This window comes from Podarcis raffonei, chromosome 12, assembly GCF_027172205.1.
Source record: "Podarcis raffonei isolate rPodRaf1 chromosome 12, rPodRaf1.pri, whole genome shotgun sequence".
In the NCBI taxonomy this organism is placed as follows: Eukaryota; Metazoa; Chordata; class Lepidosauria; order Squamata; family Lacertidae; genus Podarcis; species Podarcis raffonei.
Genome location: NC_070613.1, coordinates 34,444,632 through 34,470,408, shown reverse-complemented (window position 1 = coordinate 34,470,408; position 25,777 = coordinate 34,444,632). Strand labels below are relative to the sequence as shown.

The 25,777-nt window shown below is 41.7% G+C and overlaps 1 protein-coding gene and 1 long non-coding RNA gene across 2 annotated transcripts; both read right to left on the bottom strand.

Annotated features, from left to right (window-relative positions):
* Positions 1 to 2,582: 2,582 nt before the first annotated feature.
* On the bottom strand, positions 2,583 to 21,275 carry SP4 (Sp4 transcription factor). Its single transcript, XM_053410170.1, has 6 exons — positions 20,763 to 21,275; positions 20,068 to 20,162; positions 18,238 to 19,771; positions 5,178 to 5,409; positions 4,506 to 4,705; positions 2,583 to 3,022 (listed from the first exon to the last, which is right to left on the bottom strand). The coding sequence occupies exons 1-6, from the start codon at positions 20,767 to 20,769 to the stop codon at positions 2,775 to 2,777; spliced, it is 2,316 nt and encodes a 771-aa protein (XP_053266145.1). The 5' UTR covers positions 20,770 to 21,275; the 3' UTR covers positions 2,583 to 2,774.
* LOC128424229 (uncharacterized) lies at positions 15,629 to 17,207 on the bottom strand. The gene is made up of 2 exons (XR_008332954.1): positions 16,821 to 17,207; positions 15,629 to 16,541 (listed from the first exon to the last, which is right to left on the bottom strand). It is a non-coding gene; the product is annotated as an uncharacterized LOC128424229 (long non-coding RNA).
* Positions 21,276 to 25,777: the final 4,502 nt, after the last annotated feature.

Here is a 25,777-nt window from a genome sequence, read left to right as displayed (position 1 = left end):
CTACTGCACATCTGTGCCCTATTACATACAAGTTACATCCCACTGAGTCAAATAAAGGACATTGAAATTTACGATCCTTCTAAGACTGAAAAGTGGACTCAGAATGGTATGCAGAACAGATTATTAAAACCTTTCCAATTCCAGGAATAGTAAGTGCACCTGCTAACACAGATTAATCTATATTAAGATTCTGTGATGCCAACCAGATTTTGATACACTTGTAATAGGGATTTGCTGCAGATTAAAAAATAATTTCCATTTCCTATCTGCATACATAAAATATGCAAAAAAGAATATTTACCAGCTGTGCAGAGCACTCATACCTTCTGTTTACAAAATAAAATACTAAGTTAAACATGATTCTTTAAGAACATTTTATTTGCTTTACTTCTATAGCACTGATTGTGAAGCCTAACGATAAAATATGTGTTTGATGCTGCAGCTGATCTGCAAAAATAATAATTAGCATTACTTAATGGTCATCTGTATTAAATGTATCATCAAATTGAGTCTGAGGTTTTAAAGCCAGATAAAATCAGCTGAAAATATTTTAAATAAAATATACAAAATAATATATAAAAACCCAACTAAAATGGAAATACTTGTTAAATGTCTACAAAAGGTTTAAGAAACTTTCACTTATAACCACAGTGTAGAAATGTGTAAAATTGTTTTCTTTACTATGTATGTAAGTGGAAAGTATAAAAGACTTTCAGCTTCTATTTCACTACACTGGGCATCCCTAAGTGTACATAGTACAAAACAGTAGATCTTTGTATTTAAAAATGCATGCAATGCCATAAAACTGGGAGTTTATATAAGGTTAAAAACATAAATCATAATTTTTAAAGGATACACATTAATTTCTTGCACTGTACTTGCAAGTTCCATCATTGAAATATTTTGGTGTAAAAACATAAAAACCAGAAAGTCATGGGATCTTTACCAAACGGTGGATTTGCAAAATATAATATTTATGTCTATGGGAAATGTTTTAAATTCCAAAATATATTTGGCCATATTTCTGTTGTATACTCAAATTTGCACAGATGCCCCAATCTAGAAAAGCAGAGCTACGCACAAAAACAATAATTTGCATGTGTAGCCGATATGGATGCAGCTGTTTATCTGGAAGTGGATCCCTATCCCTGCATTGTGAGCCTCATCTGGAATATGCATCTTTGTCCAGGGCGACAAGTTGTTATGGTCAACTAGTAGTCAGTGACTACAGCTGAATCTGTGACAAAAAACAAACTGGTGCTTTTTGAACTGCAATGGCTTAACAAAATGCATACTGAGGAAGTAATAGCTTACCTCTACCAATATACAGTAGTCATATTTTTAAAATATGTTTAGTTTCTGAAGAATTAAAATTATTGATCCAACAAAAATATTTAAATAATTTTATTTGCTAGCCTATCTACTGGGGGGGGGATGTAAGATTTTGATGGGATTAAAAAAAAAACCGAAAGAAAAAGAAACAACAATAAAACCAAAACAACACTTGCAACTACCTCTATGCTTCCAAAGGGACTTATGGCTTGAGCCTCTCAAATAGCAGCCCCCAATGCCATATAGCAAGCTGCTTTTGATACCAAGGGGATTTTCAAAAGGATTTTCTGATAAGGCACAAGGGCCTGCAGTTCAAATAACCTTACTGAGTGTGCCTTTGGACAAGCCAAAAGTAGCTTTTGAAATGAAAGAAACAGAACAGGTTAATTTAGATTCATATTTTTGGTTGAAAGTATTCATCCATTTCTTTGGCTGTTATGTCAAAGTCTAAATAACTCAGTATGATAACCACAGTATTTGCTACTGACAAAAGGTTGACATTGGTGCATGAGGTCTACTACAATATCCTATATCCCACCATTTCCAAGTATTCTAATAAAATTTAAATATTTAAATTACACTTTTTATAAATGAAGTTAACCAAGGCTTAGCAATGGATCACCCATGTCTTGAAATGGGATGTGTTAAAAGTATAGGACTTATCACATAGGTTCCTATATTTAACTTTTACATAGAAATTAATTAAAATCTTATGTCAATATATTTCTAAGATTCAATATTTGCTACAGTATACACTGGCTCTATAGATCTCTTTATCTCTCCTAGAGAATAATTTGTGTTTACTGATTGTCATTATACACACTACTATAATGTAGTGGCCAAAATTATCTGAGGTGCACCTCAGAACCATTTAACATGCTGCCATCTGAATTATTTTTTAAAAATGACCAAAGATGGCCAGGTTTATTATATGTTTCACAAACCAAAAAGAAACAAAAAGTTTTCATCTTTACTAGATTATTATGCGTTTTTGTTGTGCTGTTTGAACAAAGAAAGTTCCTGTGAAAATTCCAGAGACATTCATGTGAAAACAACCCTAACCAACAGACATCCTGTTGTATATTTGTACTGTTTGTTGTTACAACAAACATTTACATAGAATGTGAAAAGAGAAGGAAAATCCAATTAAAATCATTTTCGTGATATAGCTACATAAATTAGTACAGTGTGGAAGCAATCTTTTCTTCATCTGCTGTATCCATAATTTATCTATGACAATTGGCCCTGTATTTATTTTTTATTTTTTTTATCTTGTTATACAAAGTACACTTCCTGTGCTAGTCCTCCAACTTGGAATACTTACAGAAATCAAGACTGACTACATGATTTCCTGTTCTGTAATACACTTTTACCAGCCCACTTTCGTATCTTGAAAGGTATGTAAACTTAAGTGCAACTCTAGGCATTTGAATAATGTTCCTTCAGAATTCTTCCATGTTTGTTGAAACAGTAGGGGTTGCTGGGTTTGAATCTTGAGAAATGGCTGCAACTGTGACAATCCTCGGAGATCCAAGCACCTCAGTAACTGAAGGGTCCAATTCACCTGAGGTAACAATGGCGAGGGCTGTTCCCCCACCTTTCTTGTTCTGGTGTGTTTTGACATGCTTGGAGAGATGGTCACTTCGCATAAATCTTTTAGAACACTCGGGGCATTCAAATCTCTTCTCACCTATTGTGGAAAAAACAAAACAAGAGCTGTTCAGTAATTAATTTTTCTATTATGGGAGAATTATCTGGCTCCAATCATCAGTATAGCTACAGTAATTTCAACTTGTTATATTGTCTTAATTTTGTCTTTCTAAAAGTATTATTTTGAAGACCAGAAGCATGAATTTATGGGACCACACAGCGAAACAACTGGTGTACATGCATGTGTACCCATACATGAATTTAGTTTAAAGTGCTAGTACTATCTGCAGCAATTGCTACTTTTATGAGCTTCCTGGAAGATTTAGGACTTTTTTCTTTCATCATGTGAAAATCAATAAAAAACCTTTACATGTGACTTTTCTCACAGTAAAGATGTGTACTGATATATGCAAGTATTGTGAACAGATTCAAGTAACCCCTTTTTACATGATGTTTCCATTGGCCTACAAAGACATGAATGTGAAGATATGCACTTCTTAAGAAAACTCCAAGAGACCATCAGAGTGCCTAACATGGTAAATGCTGTCCATATCCATTACAGTGGACCCTTGAGTTACATTACCTTCGGGTAACGTAACTTTCGGGTTGCGAACCCGGCAAACCCGGAAGTGGGCTTGCCGCTTGCGCGTGCACAGAAACGCTCTGCAGCACTGCACATTACAGAATTTTCGGGATACAGATGGGCCTCCGGATCCCTTTCATAACCGAAGGTACCATTGTACTGTCAAATGAGCTTCCTGGATCCAGGGTATGGTCGACACATCCTTGCAGGAGGCAGTGGTCCCAGCTGTCTTGGGCAGTAATAAACGGAAGATATTATCTCATCCATTATCTAACTAACTGATCACTGTGCTCTGTAGGAGAAAGTCTCCTGTAGGTGTAATCTCACTGGACATAAGCTGGTGGGAGAGAACTGTTAACAGCCTCCAGGCAACAGTGTCACTGTCGCTTACCAGGGAGGATGAGACGGCAGTGAGGCTGGAGCCATGTGAATTCATCTGCAGAATCCATCTGCCTCTCCTAGCAGTATGACCATGCTGCCTCAATCTTGCTGCTGCCTTGCCCCTCCTGTTCGTCCTAGTAAGTGGCATTGAGGTTCAAAAAAGGGCAGCCAAAATGATCAAGGGGATGAAGTGTTTCAGAGTTTGGGACTTTAGCAGCGTTTGAGACTTTTTAGTTTAGAGGACAGATGTGTAAGAAGTAACAAGGTAGAAGTTTATAAAATTCCGTGTGGCACAGAAAAGCGGATAGAGAAAAGTTTTTCTACCTCTCTCATAACTTGTGGGATGAAGCTGAATGTTGGAAGATTCAGGACAGATAAATTTTGGAAGATGAAGGAAAGATAAAAGAAAGCATTCTTACCCATGCAAGGTTCTGATTAGGAGAAATACTTTTTAGTTCTATAGTCATTTAAAAATGAGAATGCATATACCTGTAGCATAATAAGTATATTATAAAATATAAAATACACTTTAAAACATTTACACAAACTGTTCACTGACCTGTATGGGTTCGCCTATGTCTCTGCAGTTCATCACTCCTTGTAAATCTTTTCCCACAGAAGATCCAATTGCATACAAATGGCCTTTCTCCAGTATGCCAGCGAAGGTGTGCCCGGAGATGAGATGTTTTCCCATAAACCTTTCCACAACCTTCAATATGGCAGATATGTTGCTTCTTTTTTCCTGGTTCGTTACTGCTTCTACCGAGCACAAAACACTAATGGTTAACCAAAGTACAATTTTGTAAAACGCATTAAGAAAAACAATTTGATCTAACTACTCCTGAAAAACCCCACCCTGAACCCTATCAGATTGCGACATACCAGTCACAAACACCTGCTTTCGGGGGAAGGTGACTTGAGACGGTCATGGCAGGTCAGCTGCAAACATTATTGAATGAAACAAATTATCCCGGCCCGTTTCAACAGGAACAGTCGAGTAGACTGGCTAAGACGTATAAAGCAGAATCAGATTTGTGTTGGAAATGGAGGGAACTTTTTTCATATGTTGTGGGCATGTAAAAAGGTTAAAGATCATTGGGAAATGATTTTTAATGAGATGTTTAAAACAACAGTCTACTCAAGTGTTCAAAGCAGGAACAGAAATGCAAGAGCAAAACGATCGCCGTTGGCCCTAAGATGCTTGGCACTTTACAGCTATTATGGGAATTACCTTCCTTCTCCTTCTCTGCAGTTAGGGCATGAACAAGCAACTCTTCTTAACCTTTTGCCAGGTTGCACGTCTTGATCAGAAGCTTGCTGGGCTTCATGCAACTGCACCTGAATTATCTGATCGGGACTAACAGCACCAATGGCTGCATTTGTGATGCCTCCTACTGCTACAGTGACAGGAGTTGGTGTAGCTTGCTGTACTTTTACGCCTCCATCCTGTCCTTGTTGTTGACCTGCAAAATAAGAATACACGTGACTTCTTTAGTTAATCACAGTAAAATCACAACATGGTTTCAATATCATATTCATTCCAATGTAAGATGGAGAAAAGTCACTTAAATTTATTTATATGCATAATACTTTAGGACTGGAAGAACTGTCTCTCCCAAAAGGTAATAAACCCAGCACCTTTTTAATATAAAAGGAAACAGTTGGGCTTGCAAATTATGTCATACTAATTGCAAACGCTAAGGGAGAACTCATGATTACAAAATTGCTGAATTCCTTGTCCAGGGTGGCACTTTGCCAGAATGGCTGCAGCTAGTTACCAATTTGGAAGTCACTACTGTAAAAGTTGGTACTAGTACAGTACAGCAGTGTTAGAAACTGAGATATGAAAGCTAGGAGCGAAATGGCACCTTAAACCTAGGTTATGGGCACAACAACGGAATGTCTAGGCATGCTTTTTTATAACAAGAATACAAAGCTGAAAATGAATAAACTGCAGCTAAAATATTATGTTCATTTTTCACATGGTCATCTAGTTCTTCCCCTGCCCACCCCCCTAATATTATTAAGAGGGTCTCTTTTCCAGTCTTCAGACAGTAGCTGGAAGTGGGGAGGCAGAAAAAGGTCCTCCTTTCCTTCCACTCTGCAGTTTTAATCTGAAATCTTAAGCGCAATACTGCGCCCAGAGCTCAGAAACTGCTCACGCTAATGAAATTCCCTGTTGCAAAATGTGCCTAGAACAATGGTAGTTTCAAACACTGTAGTATAGTGTAAAAATAAATGAAATTGTGGGCATAAAACCTGTTGCATTTGCCTATACCTGCTGCTCTTCAACTGGTCTCTGTAAATTTAATAATGTTATGTCACCTTAAAAGTTGTAGATAATACAAGATACACAGTTTTAATAACATAGTAATTTAATAATAATATGGGATTCCTCATTTCCTAGGCCAGCCATCAGAACTTTCTGGAAGATTCAATATCTCTTGGAGTGCACCAAATTTTCTCCCTTCCAGAAATCTTTTTTGGGCTGACATTTTCATCAAGGCACCACCAGTTCAGACCACATAAGCAAACAATGTGTGCCACTTTACAATTGCTTACATTGAATTGCATTTGCCATTTTAATGCCTGTTCCCCTCCTTTACATAGTTCATTTGGGAGTGTTTCACAATCCCTTTTGTTCTTACCATCCTGAACAATTTGGTGTCATCAGCAAACTTGGCTAGCTCACTGCTGATCCCTCCAGGACACTTATGAACAGAAATACAATCTGCAGTATGGAAATGAGTGGGATCAGCTTCAAATTTCAATGTTGAATACAAGGCTCATGTGTTGCAGCAGTTTTAGAGTTTAGTGAATACTTCCAATAAAGGAAGTCATTTGATTAGCTTGTGAACATCTAAAAGTTGATTTCTGGGCACAATTAAAAGTGCTGGTTCTGACTACCAAAGTCTCGCATGGCTTGAGGATAGGATCATATGAAGGACTATCTTCTCCAACACTGATTGGTTGAATTTATATCCCACTCTTTCTCCCAAAGGAGCTCAGGGCTCCTAAACAAATCAGCTCCCGAACGATCAAAACCCAGAAGTTAGTGTTCTGGTTTTCTAACGATTTTCAGAAGCCGAAAATCCGGTGCAGCTTACAATTTACTGCAGCCAATTGGAAGCCACACCTTGGTTTTTGAATACACTCCCGTAACGCATTCTGTTCGAAAACCAAGGTACAACTGTACTGCTAAAGTCACTGCTCTCCAAAATAACTCATTTTCCTTTGATCTTCCTAGTGGAACTGTGTTTTAATTTCACAAGCAAGACGCAAGTAAAACCCATTACAGTGGTACCTTGGGTTAAGTACTTAATTCGTTCCGGAGATCCATACTTAACCTGAAACTATTCTTAACCTGAAGCACCACCCTAGCTAATGGGGCCTCCTGCTGCTGCCACGCTGCCGGAGCACGATTTCTGTTCTTATCCTGAAGCAAAGTTCTTAACCTGAAGCACTATTTCTGGGTTAGCGGAGTCTGTAACCTGAAGTGTATGTAACCCAAGGTACCACTGTACTAAAATGTATTCATAAATGATCTGGATAAACAGGTGGGAAATGGTACAGCCAACTATGCAGGTATCATCATTATTATTATTTACTGAATTCATATACAGTGGTACCTCTAGTTACGAATTAATTCGTTCCGTAGGTCTGTTCTTAACCTGAAACTGTTCTTAACTAGAGGCGTGCTTTCGCTAATTGGGCCTTTTGCTGCAGCTACGCTGCCAGCACATGATTTCTGTTCTCATCCTGGGACAAAGTTCTAAACTCGCGGTAACTCTTCAAGGTTAGCGGAGTTTGTAACCTGAACCATTTGTAACCTGAGGCGTTTGTAACTCAAGGTACCACTGTACCACCCTATACCCGGAGGTTTCAGGTAAAACTAAAGCATTCAAGAATATTAAATCCAGAGCAGGCTGCAACAGAACTCCAGAAGAATCTCTCTAAACTTGGTGACTGATCATCAGAATGACATGTGAAAATCAACATTAACTTTGAAGAAATGGGTCACTAAGGTTGGCTGTAGTCAATACAGAATATGCCTGCACAACTTAAGGCATGCTTCACTGAATATGGCCCATGAGCCATGTATTGTGAATTAACAGGTGCTTGTCAGCTCCCCCTAATTTTTCAGACTCAAGACTGGCAACATAAGGGGAGGGGGGACTTTTATCGGCACTACTGGTGGGCTGCTTCAGTTTAGTCAATCACAGGTAGGTTTGAGAGAATTACGTTGAAAAGACAGCAAAACAGTATAGACCTAAAGTGAGGGCACTGTTCCAAAAGCCTGTATTACCTCTTGCTGTGAAAGGAAAGGTACAATTATTCTTATTCTGAAAAAGGCTCATTTTTTGTCATCACCAGTGCTCTGTTTGAAGAAAGGAAGACTCATCATTCTAGTTTCTTTTTTTATATTTCTAGTGAGCAAGACTGACTGAGAAGTATTTTTCTTGAAAGACAAGGCAGGGGAGTCCTCAAATAATTTATGAAACAGTCCTTGGTTTAAAATGGATCATCTAGAGATTACTTCACTCTCAGGTGAGTATTTATGATCCTTTAAGACCATGGCATGCTCAAAGAAATATGTCCTGGGCACAAAGCTTACTATGGGATTACATGAAAGATATATGGTTTGATGGTGAAGATCAATTTAGAAAGCTGGAGCAAATTTTGCAACTGCAAACCAGGCTGGAATCAGAAGGCTTCAATTTGGGCTGAACAGACAAGAGAGAATCCTTTTACCCTCATTTTTAAAAGTTGTGAAAAACCTATGTTCTCAATCTGCCTGATCCCTGATCACTTGAAATTAATTACTATTTTAGTGGAATTCATGTTGAAGGAAATGTGTTTAAGATAACAAGATTACTCTTGTAGCTGGGTCAATCCTTTCCTCAAAACAAACCATATAGATGGATGCTAACTTCTACTGTGAATAAATCACACAGGGCTGACAGACCTAACTAAGAAGCTTTGAAAGCTGAACACACTCAGTATCAGATTGAATACACAGCATTGTCTATTCAAAAATCATGGTCAACAGATGTTGGACATGGTGGAAGGCTTTTCTATTGGACTGGGTTTAGATGGCTATAGCTATGTTACTAAGCATGTGTTTTGAAGCATATATTTTGAATCCAAACAACTGATTTATTTCTAAACTAATGTTGCTTACCCTGAGTTCTTATAAAAGCACAAGTTTAAATACAGTAGTACTAAATCTTCTATTCACTTTACTTTGAAAATTTATTACCCAATATATAAGATACTTCCCTAACTCAGTTGTCTATCTATTTTGGTTTCCTTTTTTTAAAAAAACCAAACACAACACCATAGTATATCTGGCCCTTCCTTTTGAAATTGAAACCCACACCATTTTCAAGATGATCAGCAATCAAATAGCACATTACAACACGCCAGCAGAATGACATATACACATATACATTTATCATACAAATAACATAATTTACTAAAAGGTGAACAGAAAAGCAGAAAACCCAATTTTTACACACACCCCCACTATTTCCCCAGGCTTATTTTAGGCCTTTATATCTCTGAACCTAACTGCCACATTTTCCACCCTGTGAATAACACCTGCAAAAACTCCAGAGCAAATGTAGAGGTCCATGTTTTTCTGCAAGTGGCAATGTGGTTCTAAACAACTTGAATGACCAATAAAATGTATTGAATTAGTCTGCAGACCATATCAAAATAGAAAAGAAAACACATTTAAACTCCACATGAAAGCTTAAATCTCTAAAAGCTTATATGAAATGATATGTATTTGCTTTTACTAAAAAGTTAACATTAAAAAATAAATTTAAAAATAGGGAGATATAAGTCAGAATGATACATTTAAGAATTAAAATCACCACAATTGTCTAAAATAGTTTCAAAATGCTTTTCTGAGACTGAAGGCCTTTACTGCAAAAAAGAAAAAAAAATACCACCTTCCAAGTCATATACTGATTAGTTCTTTGAAATAGAAAATTTAGGTTTCTATCACTCCCCAGTATTTCATTTTCTTTAGAAAGGGCTTCAACTAGTTCGTTCTTTCTTTAATAGGATTTATATACTGTACAACTTAATCATCTAACCCTCTGAACAGTTTACATAAAATAGACATTAAAATTTGCAATAAAATCAGATGTTAAAAAGTTAACCTTATAATTTTCAATAAATAAATAAAAGGAGTTTTTAACATTATAAAATAAAATTACATATTAAGAAACACATCAAATTTACCTAACTTGATAGTACAGGCTTGCTTAAACAAAACAGTTTTTAGCAGGCGCCTGCCTAATGTCCATGACATAGGTGCTACCACACTGAAGGACTGATTCCTTGGAAATATGGAAAGAACATTATGTGGCACTTGCAAATCTAAGGAATTGAGTGGGCATATATAATGTAAGATGATCCTTGATCCTTCAGCCCTGTCAGATGGGCAGGGTACAAATAAAAATAAAATAAAAGTCATAGTAAATATTGTTATTATTGTTATTATCATTATTCAAGTACACTGGCTCCAAGCTTACATTACATTAAGCTAATGTGAAAGAATATGGGTGATGGGTGCTGCCCAGAGATGCACACTCTGCCACCAAATCTCTGATTGGTTCCATCTGTTCAGAACAGGATTGACTAAAAACTTTCCAGCGTTCCATTTTCATGGGAAATGACAGGTATTGTTCATATTGATGCTGACATTTTGCACATGAAATACAATACTTGGAGAGTAAAGAGAAGCCAGGTCAGTTTTTGCTCTTGCATTCGATACTCTTGAGGATGTTTCTGTTTTCATTTCCAAGTGAATTCAGTGCCTGCACTGATAATTCATACTGAAACCAGAAACCACCTAGAGCTAGTGCCATCTGTTCCACAAGGCAGATCTTGAGATTCCCCTAAGACAGGCATAAATTGTAAGAGCAACTGATTCTGTGAAGACATTCATTCTGTACAGAAGAATGTTTGGAAGGAGTGAAATGGCACTGACTGGCCCCACTGCCAGCCTACTTTTGAATTCTCATCTGCACAGGTGCCTAGGCACATTCACCCGTATGGGTGTGGCCTCTATTTATAACATTACTCTACCCCCTGCCCACTCCTGGTAACCTTGCTTGCCTAGCTGAAAAGCACGCTGCAACAAAGCCCAGCTTGCTGGGACGGAGACAAGGAAGATTTGGGCAACTGTGGCTCTTTCCAAGGACTGGGCCCCTCAGTATTCAGTGTGGCAGGCCACCCCTTTCCAGACAACCCTGAAAAGATGATACTAAAGGTGATGGCAGCACCTCCTTTTTGAGTTTGTTGATCTGGTGCTTTTTCAAAGCTAGGGTCTTATGTAACAGTGGGGTGTTTATTACCTGCTCCTGGGGACAGTAGCAGAGAGAGAAGGAAGTTGTGATGCTTCACAGTGAGCACCTGCTGTTGTGGGATCTTGCCCGCCCCCCACAGGAGACAGGAGGGGAACAAGTATTATATGGCAAGTCTTTTTTCCTCTCCAGGCTCTGGTTATTATTAACACTCAGCTGATAAGTATTTTGTCTACTGACTAGTTAACTACAGCGGGAGAGAGTAGTGGTTTCTGGCCCAGGGTGAAAGCCTGTTGGTGTAACTTGTCCAGTCCCACACCCTGAGTGAGACAGGAGGGTTATACACACTTGGTGTGAGATAAGAGGTGCCTTGATTGCTGATTTTTCTGTTTCTTTGCCACAGGGTTAACTGGCATTCCTGGGACGCGGGTGGCGCTGTGGGTAAAAGCCTCAGCGCCTAGGGCTTGCCGATCGAAAGGTCGCGGTTCGAATCCCCGCGGCGGGGTGCGCTCCCGTTGCTCGATCCCAGCGCCTGCCAACCTAGCAGTTTGAAAGCACCCCCGGGTGCAAGTAGATAAATAGGGACCGCTTGCTAGCGGGAAGGTAAACGGCGTTTCCGTGTGCGGCTCTGGCTCGCCAGAGCAGCGATGTCACGCTGGCCACGTGACCCGGAAGTGTCTCCGGACAGCGCTGGCCCCCGGCCTCTTGAGTGAGATGGGCGCACAACCCTAGAGTCTGTCAAGACTGACCCGTACCGGCAGGGGTACCTTTACCTTTTAACTGGCATTCCTAACGCATATACAGTGTGATGTATGGGTGTATCTTGATTTTGCTTTTTTACATTGTTTTGATGATAGATTTATTATACTTTTAGTGTTTATTTTGTATTAATATGCTGTTCACCACTTTGCAGCCTTTGGGTCAAAAAGTGGTATAAATTAACCATCATTATCTCTAGGTAAAGATGTGATCAGAACCCTATGCAAGTTGCCTTATGTACAGACAACTTGGAACACATGAGGAAATGTGTGAAAGTGGGGCCAGGCCACAATTCCAACCTTTTAATAATGTCACTCATACATTTTTTAGTTAGCATTGTGTGTTAGTGCAGCCCTTTACTCTGTCAATACTAAGGGACTGTGATGCATTATAAGACTTGGTGAAAAGTGTATCCCCAAAGTCAAAATGTAGACCAGATATGGCACCAAGGTAAGCACCTTTCTCCAAGTAAAGTGTAATTAAACTGGTAATTGAACTGTTCAGCTCATCTGGCATTTCAGTGTTCTAACACAGCACCAGTACTGTTGAGACAATTTATTATCCTACTGCTGAGACTCAAGAGACCATGTCTCATCTGTAAAAGCTGCTCCCATGCTACAGTTGAAGATTTATAACCTGACAATACCAAGTCTACCCATCCCTTGACTCAGCCTGGTTGGATACAAACTATTTGGAATTCTTTTACAGAGGCTCAGAGCTCTGAAATGAAAAGCCTTTTTGATGAAACATTGGGAAAAGAATAAAATCTAATTGGCCAAGGAGTACTTGGAGCTGTAACGTTTTTCCAACTGCAAGCTAAAATGTCTGATTTAAAGAATTTGAGCTGTGACCCGAAGTATAAATACAATATTGAAAACCAGCAGTAGCAAGTCCAGTTCTGGCGTACAACCCAACTGTGCACATATCTTCAGTGAATGCAACAGGGTTTTTTCAATGAGCTAGGTAACTGCTTGGATAATAAATAGTAGCAAGGGATTGCCTTTAAAGCCTGTGTTATTAAACACAGTAGACAGTCTGTTTTAGAAGTGCCTCAGTGATATGAGCTTTATTTATGAGCTCAATGTTTCCCAAAGATTGTAAGTTTAACCTATAGTAGCTGAACTTTAGTGCTAGCTGTATCTTTGACACAGGAGAGCAAACTTCTGCTATTTCTGCTGTGGTCTGCCACAGCTACTATTTTTGGAAGGGAAAAAAAGAAGGGGAGAAATTTGAAGTCAAGCATTTGTGCCGTACAAAGCTAATGAATTTTTAGTGTGGATAATAGCATGGCAAATAAACAATGGCTTACTGAGACCAAATAAAAAAGCAGTCTTGCACAGAATAATTTCCAACTTTGTTTTTCACTGTAACACCACACTGAGCTAAGCCAAGGTTTGACAGCATGTCATCTGAACTGGAACTCATGGTTAAGCTAACCATGAGCTGTAACCAAGGTGTGGTGACAACTCATGGTGAGGAGAGAGCAAAACCACTCATTCCAGTATGGATGACATGCTAAGCCAAACCTTGGTTTACTGCAGCAGTAAAAAAGACCAGGGAGGAGCTAAGTGGCAACATGCTCCTCTCCAGAAGCCCATACAGTCTTGGTAAACCATAGTTTGGCTTACAATATAATGCGAACCAGCTCAGGGTCAATGGAGCTCACATGAAATAATTAGGTTCTATAGTCTGGGGCTCTAAACTGAGACAGATAAGATTTTTAATGGCTTGTTTTTTAAAAGTTATATGTTTAGCGCTTTTCACTATTCCAAGGCCCCTTGTTTTCCACGTTTCTTACAGAAGAATAGCTACATGGTAACTCTTCTTCTCAGTACATAGGCAGAAATATAGTCATCCAACTCAGACAACAGTATAGGTTACAGAAGGCAAGCAACCAGACAAAAAGAATCTATACAAACATTAACATATAACAATGAAACAGTCCTGTCTTAATCTATATAGAAAGAACAAGCTCCTTAACAGACTTAAAGTTTAAATTAGATCAACAATAGTAGTAGAGCTACTATGTACTCTGTTTATGAATAATCATAAGTAAGCTGATGCCCAGTTATATGAATCAGTGAAAATGAACCTTTCAGGGCTGAAATACTAAGCACAACGTAGAAAACCTTGTTAAACATACACATATAGACCTAGTGATATTTGTAATAAAAGGTGGTGATGAAAACTTTGATATTTGCCTGCATCAGTGGTTGCTTAAATTTTCTGAAGTTCCACACTTAAAGCACAGGAAATGTATATGGGGAAAGGGGAATTAAAATTGGGTAAACAGATAATAGCTAAACAAAGGTCATTTTCTGAAACAGAACGCCTGTGCTAAACATGGGAATTAGCTATATCTTTCAGCTAATTCTCTTTTAGTTTCAAATAATTTCCAGTTGAAGATTTGCCCTTCATAAGGAGATGATTCTGGATCACTTTCACCACTTTCAGTGGCTTGTGTCACCACTGAATTAACCATAATTAGTCCTTCGATTATAATATGTAATATCACATTGCAATTTGAACAGAGGACTTAAACACAAAATAAAGAAAAGTTTAAGTGAGTAGAAAGTGGGAAAGCCCATGAGGGGTCAGCTAGTCTTGAGTGTCGTCTACACATACGAATAATGAGGTAGCAGAATTACAAGGTGTAAAAGTTGACTCGCTTCAGATTCTGTTGGATGATACCAGGTTTTGTTAATGCTGCCATATGCAAATAGAAAGCTAGCCTGTTAGGGAGAAAAGTTCTAATCCAGCCTCCTTGCTGTTGTGCTAGTTTTCTATTTGTATAGAGGTTTAGGGTTTGTTTTTTTTGGTAAAGCTATTATGGTAATTTTAACCAAAGTTATTCACTTGCACAATCCCTCCTAGCACCTCATTCTGTCAATGTGATGCCAGGACTTGAGACTATCTAGTGCTTGCCCTGTAGTAATGAATTTGAAAGATGGGACTATGTATTATGGCCACCAGCCATGTGTGTTGGCTGGTGGCCATAATATATAAGGAATCCTTATTCATAAAGTTGCTTACTCCTCACCATTAATAAATATAATGTACACTACTGAAGAGTAATAAATGAAGTCCTTAAGAGATTAGTATCTACTGCCACCTTGCTACTTCCTATGTTATCTAGGCAAGATGGAAATGCTGTAACACAATAATGGTCATTATGTCCAAAAAAGAGGCCGCTTACTAGAGGTCTTCTATGTTCAAGAGACACTTTCAAACTCACTCTAAAAACAGGATGCTGGACTAAATGGGTTGCTGAACTGATCCTACAGGCTCTTCTTATGTTTATTCTACAGGTGGGCATCTCTTACTAAACCAGTAACACTGGTCCCACCATCGTTTAAAAATGAAGTATGTGAGAGACCACGGTTGTTACTTCTGACTAAATCTACATGGTTTTAGCAAGGGAGTAAAAGGGGGGGGGGGAAGAGTAGTAGTGGAAAGTTATTGCTAACAGTAAAGGAACTGGCAGCAATCACCAATATGTGTACTGAAAGAGGCCTGGTCCGCTGAAGCTACACACCAGGAGTCCCAACATGGCACACCAGGATGCAATTTACAGCTTATGTCTACAAATGAACTTATATAGAACCAAGTTTGTAATGTTTTATTGAAGTTCTGCGGGGAGGAAACAGCTGTTTATACAGTCTCTGTACAACTTGTCTACAATTCTCACTTCATACATCAAGACAGTTACTTTTCACTTACTGTTATGGCGCAGTTATGCCAAAGCAAAAGCCCTGGAAACAGCAGAGCCAGGTTTGTGATTGAAAATAAAATATTAAGTATTATATAATGCACACCATACATATTCAGCAAGGCGTCAAATCCATACAACCGATAAATTAAGGTGAGAGCAAGAGATCAGTTTTCAAAGATTCTCCAGCCATAACTGCGGGGCAAGCTAAACATGACAGAAGCAGAATATGGGTTGCTGCCACATTCCTATAAAACAGGGATGAGGTTATTCAGTGATGCTGTTGAAAAGCATAGGAAAGGGAAAGGGGATCCTTTAAAAGAAATGTATCCCCAAACCTTTTCCTCCCAATCACATTCCTGCCCATCAGAAGACAAACTTCTCAGGAGGAGCTTCAGTGAGAAATAAAAGTAAACAATTCAGTATCTACTACCACTTATTCGTCTTCCCTTTATAAAATTTAGCATGACATGACAACTACATCCTGTCAGAACGCAACAAATACTTAAGTCTCCAGGACATATATCAGAATTGAGCCCGACCTCCAGATGAAAACTCAAGTTATATGGAAAATGCTAGAACATAGATTGGGACGACTGAAACACAATGGTAAGCCATTGCATGAGCTTTGGGCTTACGCACTACCTCCTTCCCTTGCCTCTCCCTCATGGCACTTAGAAACTTCCAAATTGTAACCTGACTAATTATGCCAAAATGACCAGCTATAATTGCCAATAAACCATAAATGTTTTTTTGTTTTTGCTGCATGCAAGGGAAGGGAAAGGCAAGGAGGGAACAAGCTTTATATCTGAATACAGTGGTGCCCCGCAAGACGAATGCCTCGCAAGATGGAAAACTCGCTAGAGTTTTCCGTTTTGGAGGTGCTTCACAAAACGAATCTCCTATGGGCTTGCTTCGCAAGACGAAAATGTCTTGCGAGTTCCTGCGGGGTTTTTCCCCTCCCCCCCCCTTTTCTAAGCCGCTAAGCCACTTATCCGCTAAGCCGTCAATGGGCTTGCTTCGCAAGACGAAAAAACCGCTAGACGAAGAGACTTGCAGAACGGATTCTTTTCGTCTTGCGAGGCACCACTGTATCCTTAAAGTGAAACAAGTTTTGAGGTTTATTTCATGTATCACACATGTGAAATGCTACTTTTAAGCAATTCTTTAAGTACTCCTTTATTCAAGGGGGGGTGGGGATAACTGGTTTCGAGAAATACCTCTTTGTGATTTACATGGCATGTAAATGCCAACCCTCCATACATGTTATACCTACTTGTTTTCCAAGTTGGAAATGGGGCCAAACCATTATTCAATACATTAAGTGTTCCATTTCTACGAACAATACCTTACTTTACAGTGGTGCCTCGGGTTAAGTACTTAATTCGTTCCGGAGGTCCGTTCTTAATCTGAAACTGTTCTTAACCTGAAGCACCACTTTAGCTAATGGGGCCTCCTGCTGCTGCCGCGCCGCCGGAACCCGATTTCTGTTCTTATTCTGAAGCAAAGTTTTTAACCTGAAGCACTATTTCTTGGTTAGCAGTGTGTAACCTGAAGCGTCTGTAACCTGAAGCGTCTGTAACCCGAGGTACCACTGTAATTCATTTCATTCACTAGTAGAATTATTATTTGCCATAGTAATTTTCTTGCACTAGGAACAATTAACTAATTCTAAGAAGTTTCAGACACTACAATCCTACATACAAGTTGTATCGTATGCAATTCCAACTGATTTTGACAGGGCATTAACTTGCACACGTGTTTCTACATCTTACAACATAATTTATATTTCCATTTTGCTGGTTTAAAAAAAGATCTGCAACTTTTCCACGGAGAATCAAATAAGCAGTCAGTTTGCATAGTGAATTCCAGGCTCCTGAACAGAATCAGAACAACATTAGATGAACACACACATTGTACATATTAATTCAGGTAATAATACATTCAATTATTCTTTAGTTGCAGGATATAGCCACATTCCAACTTAGGCATTGTAATCAAGACTTTTAAGTAGTGATTTATGACTTAAACCATGTACACATTTATTCACCCATTCACAAGAGACAGCTAAAATAATGAGAATAATTAGAGCTGCCAACCACAACTGTTGGTGAAAGACAAAAGTTGAGCACAAGCCAATGTAACTTTGAATAGTGCAAACTGTAAGCTGTTTCTTATACCGTATAGCTGAAACTCAAGGTGCCACTTGTGTTCTCCACACACACACTAGGACTTTTTACACTGGGACACTGGGGCTTCCCCATTTCCAACCCAGGCTCTTGCATCACCCAAAAACACATTCTTGATGGTCCAGGGACCTTCTGTTCCAGCAGTCAATTTAGTGCAAGCAAAAAGGAATCAGTATTTTGTAGGCATTGTTAATGTTGAGCATATATAATCTACTATTTTGCTATTGAGACTTAAAAGCAGAAATGCCCATATCATAGTTAAATATTATCATTACACGAATACCATCACTAAAGGATATTCTTAACAGCACTTACCAGCAACACTTGTAATGGTGACTGGAACTCCTTGCACTTGAACACCTGCAGCACCCAAGTTGGCTACACTTACTGTTTGAAGATTAGGCACTGAAGCAATCTGGGCAGCATTTAGCGTTATTGGTGTACCAGCAACAGCTACTGGTGCAATTTGAGCTATAGTACCACCACTTGAAGATACAGGGGTAATGGTTAGTTGCTGGGGCAATCCAGCATTTTGTACTTGAAGATTTGAAAGGCTTTGAAGATTTTGGACCTGTACTGTGTGCCAGCTGATCTGTCCTGATGGGGTTAAAGTTGGTGCTCTTATGAGAACTTGAGTTGGACTCACTGCTTGTAACTGAACATTTTGCAAAGGCTGCTGCTGAATTGTCTGAATAGTTTGTCCTGACTGGAGCTGAAAAGACTGTGGAGAAATAGCCTGAATGATCTGCTGCTGTGGCTGCTGGATCTGTATCTGCTGCAGAATAGGCTGACCTACTATTTGCACCTGCTGCAGTGAGTTTGTTTGATCCTGCACATTTTGCAATCCATTAGACTGACTAGAGTTCTGAGTCTCTGTTTCTGATGTGGCTGTTTGAGGTTCTTCAGTACTAGACTCAGAACTTGTTGCTGTGTTTGCATACCGGCCTGTTTCTGCTGTACTTACTAAAGTTTCACTGCTTGTAAGCGAAGTGGAGGCAGTAGTTGTGCAAGTGGAAGAAGGAGAATCTGGCATAGTACTAACAGCAGTGGTTGTGACAGGTGTGGACAGTAGCTGATTTCCATTGGAAACTCCGCTATCACTGGACTGTGTAACCTGTCCAGTACTACCACTTGCAGCAACATTTATTACAGGTAATGCTAGAGTCACTCCCCCAATGTTTATAGGCAATGAAGTTACAACTTGTGCCTGAGTGCCGGCAATAGGCAGCTGCAATGGAATTGAAACACCAGGCCTAATCTGGACTGGCACTGTTTGATTTGCCAAGTTCTGAGCAATAATATTCCCAGAAGCTGTCCTATTTGTAGCTGTAAGAATAGCTTGATTATTTCCTGCAGGGATGAGCTGGATTTGACCCTGTAAATCTTGCAGAGTTGTAGTAGTAGCAGGATTGATCTGAATTTGTTGACCTTCTGTCGTTTGAATCTGTGGAATCACTTGGTACTGAACAGTACCTCCTGGATTCTGTACTTGTATGACTTGAAACTGTCCTGGAGTTGCCGCAGAAGAATTGCTTGTCTTCGTCTTTGAAGGGGATGCATTTCCATTGTTACTACTGGAGGGACTTGCTGCACTAGAAGCAACAGAAGGTGCCTGTTGGATGTTGTTCTCTTTTGAAGTAGGAGGAGCAGCAGCAGCCGCAACAAGCTGCCAAGCATTTCCAGCAAGCTGAGTCGTTACTAATTCTAACTGTTGTGGCTGATTTTGAAGTTGCACCAAACCTTGGCTTGGATCTATAATAAGCTGCTGTCCAGTTGCTTGATTCTCACCAGGAGTCCCTATTTTGCTGCAAGTTGCTGCCAGTAGAGCCAGAGGAGAAGGCTGAGAATCCTAACAGAGACACAGTGTATTAGGAGATAAATAGTACTTGCAAACTAAAAAGCAGTATCCCTGAGTATTAAAGAATGCTAGAAAACATGACCACTGAACAAATGGCAATGAATAGCTTATCCAGCCAAAGTTTCATAGCCCCCCACAAACATCTGCAGTAAATACAAGAAAACTTGCCCCTTCCCCAAACATGTCTAGGCCATAAAGACTTGTACCCATCCTATAAGCCACAAGGCAGTATCCCTTGAAATGAACTGAAAGTAATTAAGCCTTGCTTCGCTTCCTCTATGTTTTACCTGAGAGGCTCCAGTTTTGCTTTTCTTATTGTTGTTGTTTTCAGCCTCAGGAGATTTCTCTCCCTCCGAGGGCATAGCTTCCTCCTTCTTTTGATCTACCAAAAGACAAAACAAACACACAACCTATTAGACATAGCTGTTCACTTTGAATCTGCAACCAGGAGCAAATCTGTCAGGACATTCCCGCCAGCCCTCCATTCTTAACTCAGTCCATATTATTATTATTGCAGAAAAGGGAGTCCTAAAAAATAAAAATAAAATAAAACGTGGTTTGGGAAACCCGGCCCACGGGGGGCTGGCGTGCGAACACCCAGAAAAAAAGGGGAGGCTTGATTGGTTTCCTGCTCTCGGAGACTGTAAGGCGGGCCGGGTGGGGGGGTGGTGGTGGCGGAAAACCACCCACAGCCCTCCTCCTCCTCCTGCCCCTAAAGCATCTACGGCTACTGAGTGGCCCAGGATGCTTTAGGGGCAGGAGGAGGGAGGCGCAAGGGAGGGGAAAATGGGAGGAAACAGAAACGAAGGAGGGATGGATGTGCACGGGGAGGGAGGGCCGGGAAGGAAAGGGGGGATGGAAGAAGGAGGGGCAGAGGGAGGGATAGACCGGGGGAGACAGAGGGACCCAGAGGGGACGGGGAAGCGGGAAGGCGCGCGGGGGCAGCGGCGGGGGAGGGAAGGGGCGGAGGGGGGCTACGTACCGCTCATCCCGCATTAACGCCCGCTGAGGCGCGGCTCGAGGAGGAGGAGGGGAGGGACGGAGGGCGGGGTGCTGGGGGTGTAGCGGCGGCGAGAAGGCCGGTCGCTGCCGGAGCTGGGAGGAGCAGGCCGGCCTATTTTTCCACGAATGGCCGCCGCTGGGCTGTGGCGTAGGTGCCCGTCTCTCCTCCCGCCGTCGCCGCCTGGCCTCAGCGCCAGCGCCTGATTGACAACTGGGAGCTGGAAGAGGGAGGGGGCGAGAGGAGGGAGAGGGCGCCGGGGGTGGAGGAGGAGGAGGAGGAGGAGGGGCGGGGCCCGGCGAGGCCTAGGCTGACACCCACTGAGGAAGGAACCCAAAGCAGGCTTAAGCCTCTGAGAGAGCAGGGCGGCCGGCCTGGCGGAAAGGGAGGCGGGGAAAGGGGAGGAGCCAGGGCGGCGCGAGAGCCGCACGAGCCAGGCCCTCGCCTTGAAACAGGCCGGCCGGCCTATACAGAAGAGCTGGCGGCGGCGCGAGGAGGGAGTGGGTGGGCGTGGCTAGAGGGCGTATTGGGTGAGGGGAAGAAGCGGGGCTATTAACCGCCGTTGTGAGGTGGCGGGGGGGATTTCTTGGTGGGGGTGGGATTTGCGCGCGCGAAGGGGAAAGGCGGGATCAAGGGCGGGGCGAAGCCGAAAGGCTTCTGTTCTCCAACCGCCCCTCTGCTAGCCGCTGCCGGCGCTCCCGGCCGCCGAAGCCGTTGATTGACAAGTCCAGGAGAGCCAGGCGACGAATGAAAAGGGGAGGCGAGAGCCAACTCGCGCGCCTGTAACTGACAGCGCGGGAAGGATGCGCTGCCGCAGACGCGCCCGCCCGCCCGCTGCTGGCGCCCATCCTTCGGAAGGAAGGCCTCGCTCCTTAAACTGGTCGGGGCAGCCTTATTAGTTCTTCTTTTAGCTAACCTAGACCGCTTATTTATTTATTGCCTTTGCTGGGGCGCAGGGAGACAGCTGCCCCCCTTCGCAAGATACGAATTCGGAGGAGTTTTTTGGCGGGGGATAGGCGGGGCTTGAACCCTGGCTTGTGATTGGTTTTAGTGCAGCGCGCTGCATGTGGGGAAGTGTAGTGCTCGAGAGAGCCCGCGCGTGCGCAATCCTAGACAGGTGCTTTGCTGTAAATTGAACCTAGATTGGATTGAGGCTCCTTAATCTCTTGCTGTGACCTGTCATTTCTCTGCTACACGTTGCGAGCGTGGGAGTTAACCTTGCTGTTGTTTTCTGAACTTTAGAAGGAAAGAAGAGTGCAGAATGAAGGTCATTTTGGCAGTGTTTTCTTTAGAAGCACTTGGAAGCATCTGCAGCAGAAGTGGGATACCTGTGGCCCTCCAGAGGTTGCTGTAATAAAACTCCTGTCATCCTTTCTGGCTGAGGGTAATAAAAAGTTGGAGTCTTAACACCATCTGGAGAGGTGCAAGTTCCTCATCCCTGCTCTACAGGTTGAATTTCTGAACAACCAAAATCTAGAATATTCTTTCAGTTTGTTTATGGCAGGTGTGGCAAGGTACAAACCTAGAAGACAGAAATAAAAAGAAATTCAAATAAGAATTCCAACAAGGGTGTAACAGGCACTCTGGTTCACATTTCTTCATGTTCATATACAGACTCTGGAACTGTTTCTTAGTTCAGGAGATGCCATGGTTCAGAAGGAAAGTACCCATTATGTGGTAGTTCCATGACTGGGTCTCCTGGTGCTTTTCAAAGCATGCAGCTGTTTGTAGGAGGGGTTTTGCCACACACACAAACACAGCATAGTAGCAGGGAGAAGGAATCGAATAACAAATTTCAGGTCCCCTATCTGCAGGTTTATGAGAATGATAGTCTGTAATTTCCTTGCATCTTGGGGGTCTTCTTTGGCAGTAGCCTATGTAACAACCTTCACTATCTTTGGGCTTCCAGGAGATTCAAGCCTCTGAGGTGAGATCTGGAGAACTTGTGGCTGCAAGCTCAGTTACTGTCCTGCTTTCATTGCCACATTTACAGCTTTGAGAGCTGTTGGAAAATGCCAACCCAGCACTATCCACTGATCTCATCTAGATGATCTGGTTAGCACCGTTTTATGCCCACCATCTTCCTGAGCTCTGCAGTGTGCTTAATTAGTCATAGAATCATAGAACTGTAGAGTTGAAAGGGACACGAGAAGTCGCGCAGTCCAACCCCCTGCAATGCAGGAATCACAGCCAAGGCATCTGTTACTATTAGATATTAGTCACTTGTTTCACAGATGTCTCCAAGCAACTTAAAAACATATTTAAAAACATAACCCTAAGTACATTATAAAATTAACACATTCATTAAAAAAGGTATACAAAACATAAAGATATACAAAACAACGCCACCCTCCCCCCATAACAACCCCATGAAGCTTTGGCAGCATACTAACAACACAAACCATCCTAAACCTGGTGCTGAAAATAGAAGAAGAAGAAGAGTTTGGATTTGATATCCCGCCTTTCACTCCCTTTAAGGAGTCTCAAAGCGGCTAACATTCTCCTTTCCCTTCCTCCCCCACAACAAACACTCTGTGAGGTGAGTGAGGCTGAGAGACTTCAAAGAGTGTGACTGGCCCAAGGTCACCCAGCAGCTGCATGTGGAGGAGCAGAGACGCGAACCCGGTTCCCCAGATTACGAGACTACTGCTCTTAACCACTACACCACACTGGCTAGGGTTAGTGGCTAAGTTAGCGAAGGCCACCACACTGGCTAAGTTAGCGAAGGCACCAGGCACACCTCACTGGGGAAAGATAGGGAGCAACAACTAAAAATACTCTCTCCCCTCTTATATTCTTCCGAGGTTTCCTCAGAGATGAGATTGGGAGAATGCCATCAGCTGAGGGTCTCAGGATATGGTTAGATTTATATTGGAAGAGGTGTTTCAGAAGATCCTGAGCCATAAAGAGCTGTAAAGGTCAAAATCATAATTTTGAATTGGGCCCAGAATCATACAACCGTATGATTCTAGCTGTAACAGAATTGGTGTTATGATATTGGTGTTCGCCGCAAACCTCTTAATAACTGGGCAGCTGCATTATGCACTAATTGAAGCTTCTGGACCATTTTCCCATGTAAAGCTCATTGCGATAGGGCTATCTTGAGGTTGCCAGAGCATAGTTTGCTGCAACCAAATTATTCCTGTCCAGATATGGTCATATTTGGGCCACCAGCATAAGCTGTTGGAAGGCACTGAGCCTCAAGTAAGAGCAATGGATCCAGGCAAACCCATAAACTATGAGCCTGTTCCTTCTGAGACAGGCCTCACACCACTCAGCTGGTCAGAGGAACCACCCACTAACAGTATCTCAGTTTTGTTCAGATTAAGCTTAAATTTTTCACCCTTCACCCAGTCCATTATTGCAACCAGGCACCGATTCAGTACATCCACTGCTTCACCTACAGAAAAGAAGAAATAACAGCTGTGTGTTATCAGCCCGGGTGGCACTGTGGTCTAAACCACTGAGCCTCTTGGGCTTGCTGTTTGAGAGGTTGGCAGATCGAATCCGTGAGCACCCTTTGCTCTGTCCCAGCTCCTGCCAACCTAGCAGTTCGAAAGCACACCAGTGCAAGTAGATAAATAGGTACCGCTATGGTGGGAAGGTAAATGGCGTTTCCATGCGCTCTGGCACTCATCACGGTGTTCCATTGTGTCAGAAGCGGTTTAATCTTGCTGGCAACATGACCCGGAAAGTTGTCTGTGGGCAAACGCCGGCTCCCTTGGCCTGAAAGCGAGATGATTGCTGCATCCCTTAGTCGCCTTTGACTGGACTTAACCGTCCAGGGGTCCTTTACCTTTACCTATCAGCATACTGGTGACAACACACTCCACTCAGCAATTGCATGCAGATATTGAACAACATGGGGGACAAAAGAGATCTTCTGGCTCCAGTGAAGGAATGATCTTACTACTGCCTGCTTCAGGTGGCCTTGGACTACTGCTTGAAGTGAAACGTAATTTGCACAAAGCATGTCCTAAGCCTGTGATGGCCAAACTTGGCCCTCCAGCTGTTTTGGGACCACAACTCCCATAATCCCTAGCTAACAGGACCAGTGGTCAGGGATGATGGGAATTGTAGTCCCAAAAAATGCTGGAGGGCCGAGTTTGGCCATCACTGTCCTAAGCCATTAGAAGAAACTAGCAAAGAAGATAGGTAATTTTTTATTTTAATAGGAAATACCTTTCTGCCCAGGTATTTCTGCCCACCTTTAAACGTGTGTGTAGATTCAATATGAAGAGAAGGGAGCAGGTTCATGACAACTTAAATCATGACCAAAATTCCTTTGATTAAAATCACACTTGGAGAGGAAGTTGCTTCCTGCTACTCTATACAGCAAAGTAGGCCAGGCGCATAGGCAGCTATTGCTGAATGTTCCAACATTCCTTAACGTAAAACCTTTTCTGAAGAATGATTGCTGCAGTTGCCACTTTTTCCTGGCAGGCGTCCTTTCCCATCAACAATTAGGAAATAGGCAGACTTCAACAGGTGATACTTTTCTCAGCATGGAGGTGCAGTTTGCAGGATTTTCTCCTGCCATGCAGCTGTTAAAGGCACAAGCATTTTGCCGAGACAAACCTATGGAGGATAAGATCCATGGCTACTAGTCATAATGGCTATATTTCTTCCGGTATCTGAGCCAGTATGCTGTCTTATAGGCAGAATTATTATGTTCATCTGCATGTCCATTGTGAGAACAACGCTGGACGTGGTAGGGCTGAGATAGGGCTCTTTCTTTGTCCTTAAGTGGGGGAAAGTGGGCACTTTATAGTGGGGTACTGCAAACTCTCAGATAAAGTATTTATCAGTTTCAGTATCAGTATTTATCAGTGATTCAGTTTCATGGGTAATTGGAACTTATGCTGAAATCCTATACAGTGGTACCTCTAGATACGAATGGAATCCGTTCCGGAGACCCGTTCGCATCTAGAGGTAAACGTAACTAGCAACGGCGCATCTGCGCACGAACGCGTCACTTTTCGACGCTTCTGTGCATG

What these genes read in the sequence shown, in the direction of transcription:
- SP4 (XM_053410170.1), bottom strand. An exon ending in CACCATTACAAGTGTTGCTG is followed by an intron (nt 5,410 to 18,237) that starts GTAAGTGCTGTT and finishes CTTATTTTGCAG; the next exon opens with GTCAACAACAAGGACAGGAT. An exon ending in TGCAGAGAAGGAGAAGGAAG is followed by an intron (nt 4,706 to 5,177) that starts GTAATTCCCATA and finishes TGTGCTCGGTAG; the next exon opens with AAGCAGTAACGAACCAGGAA.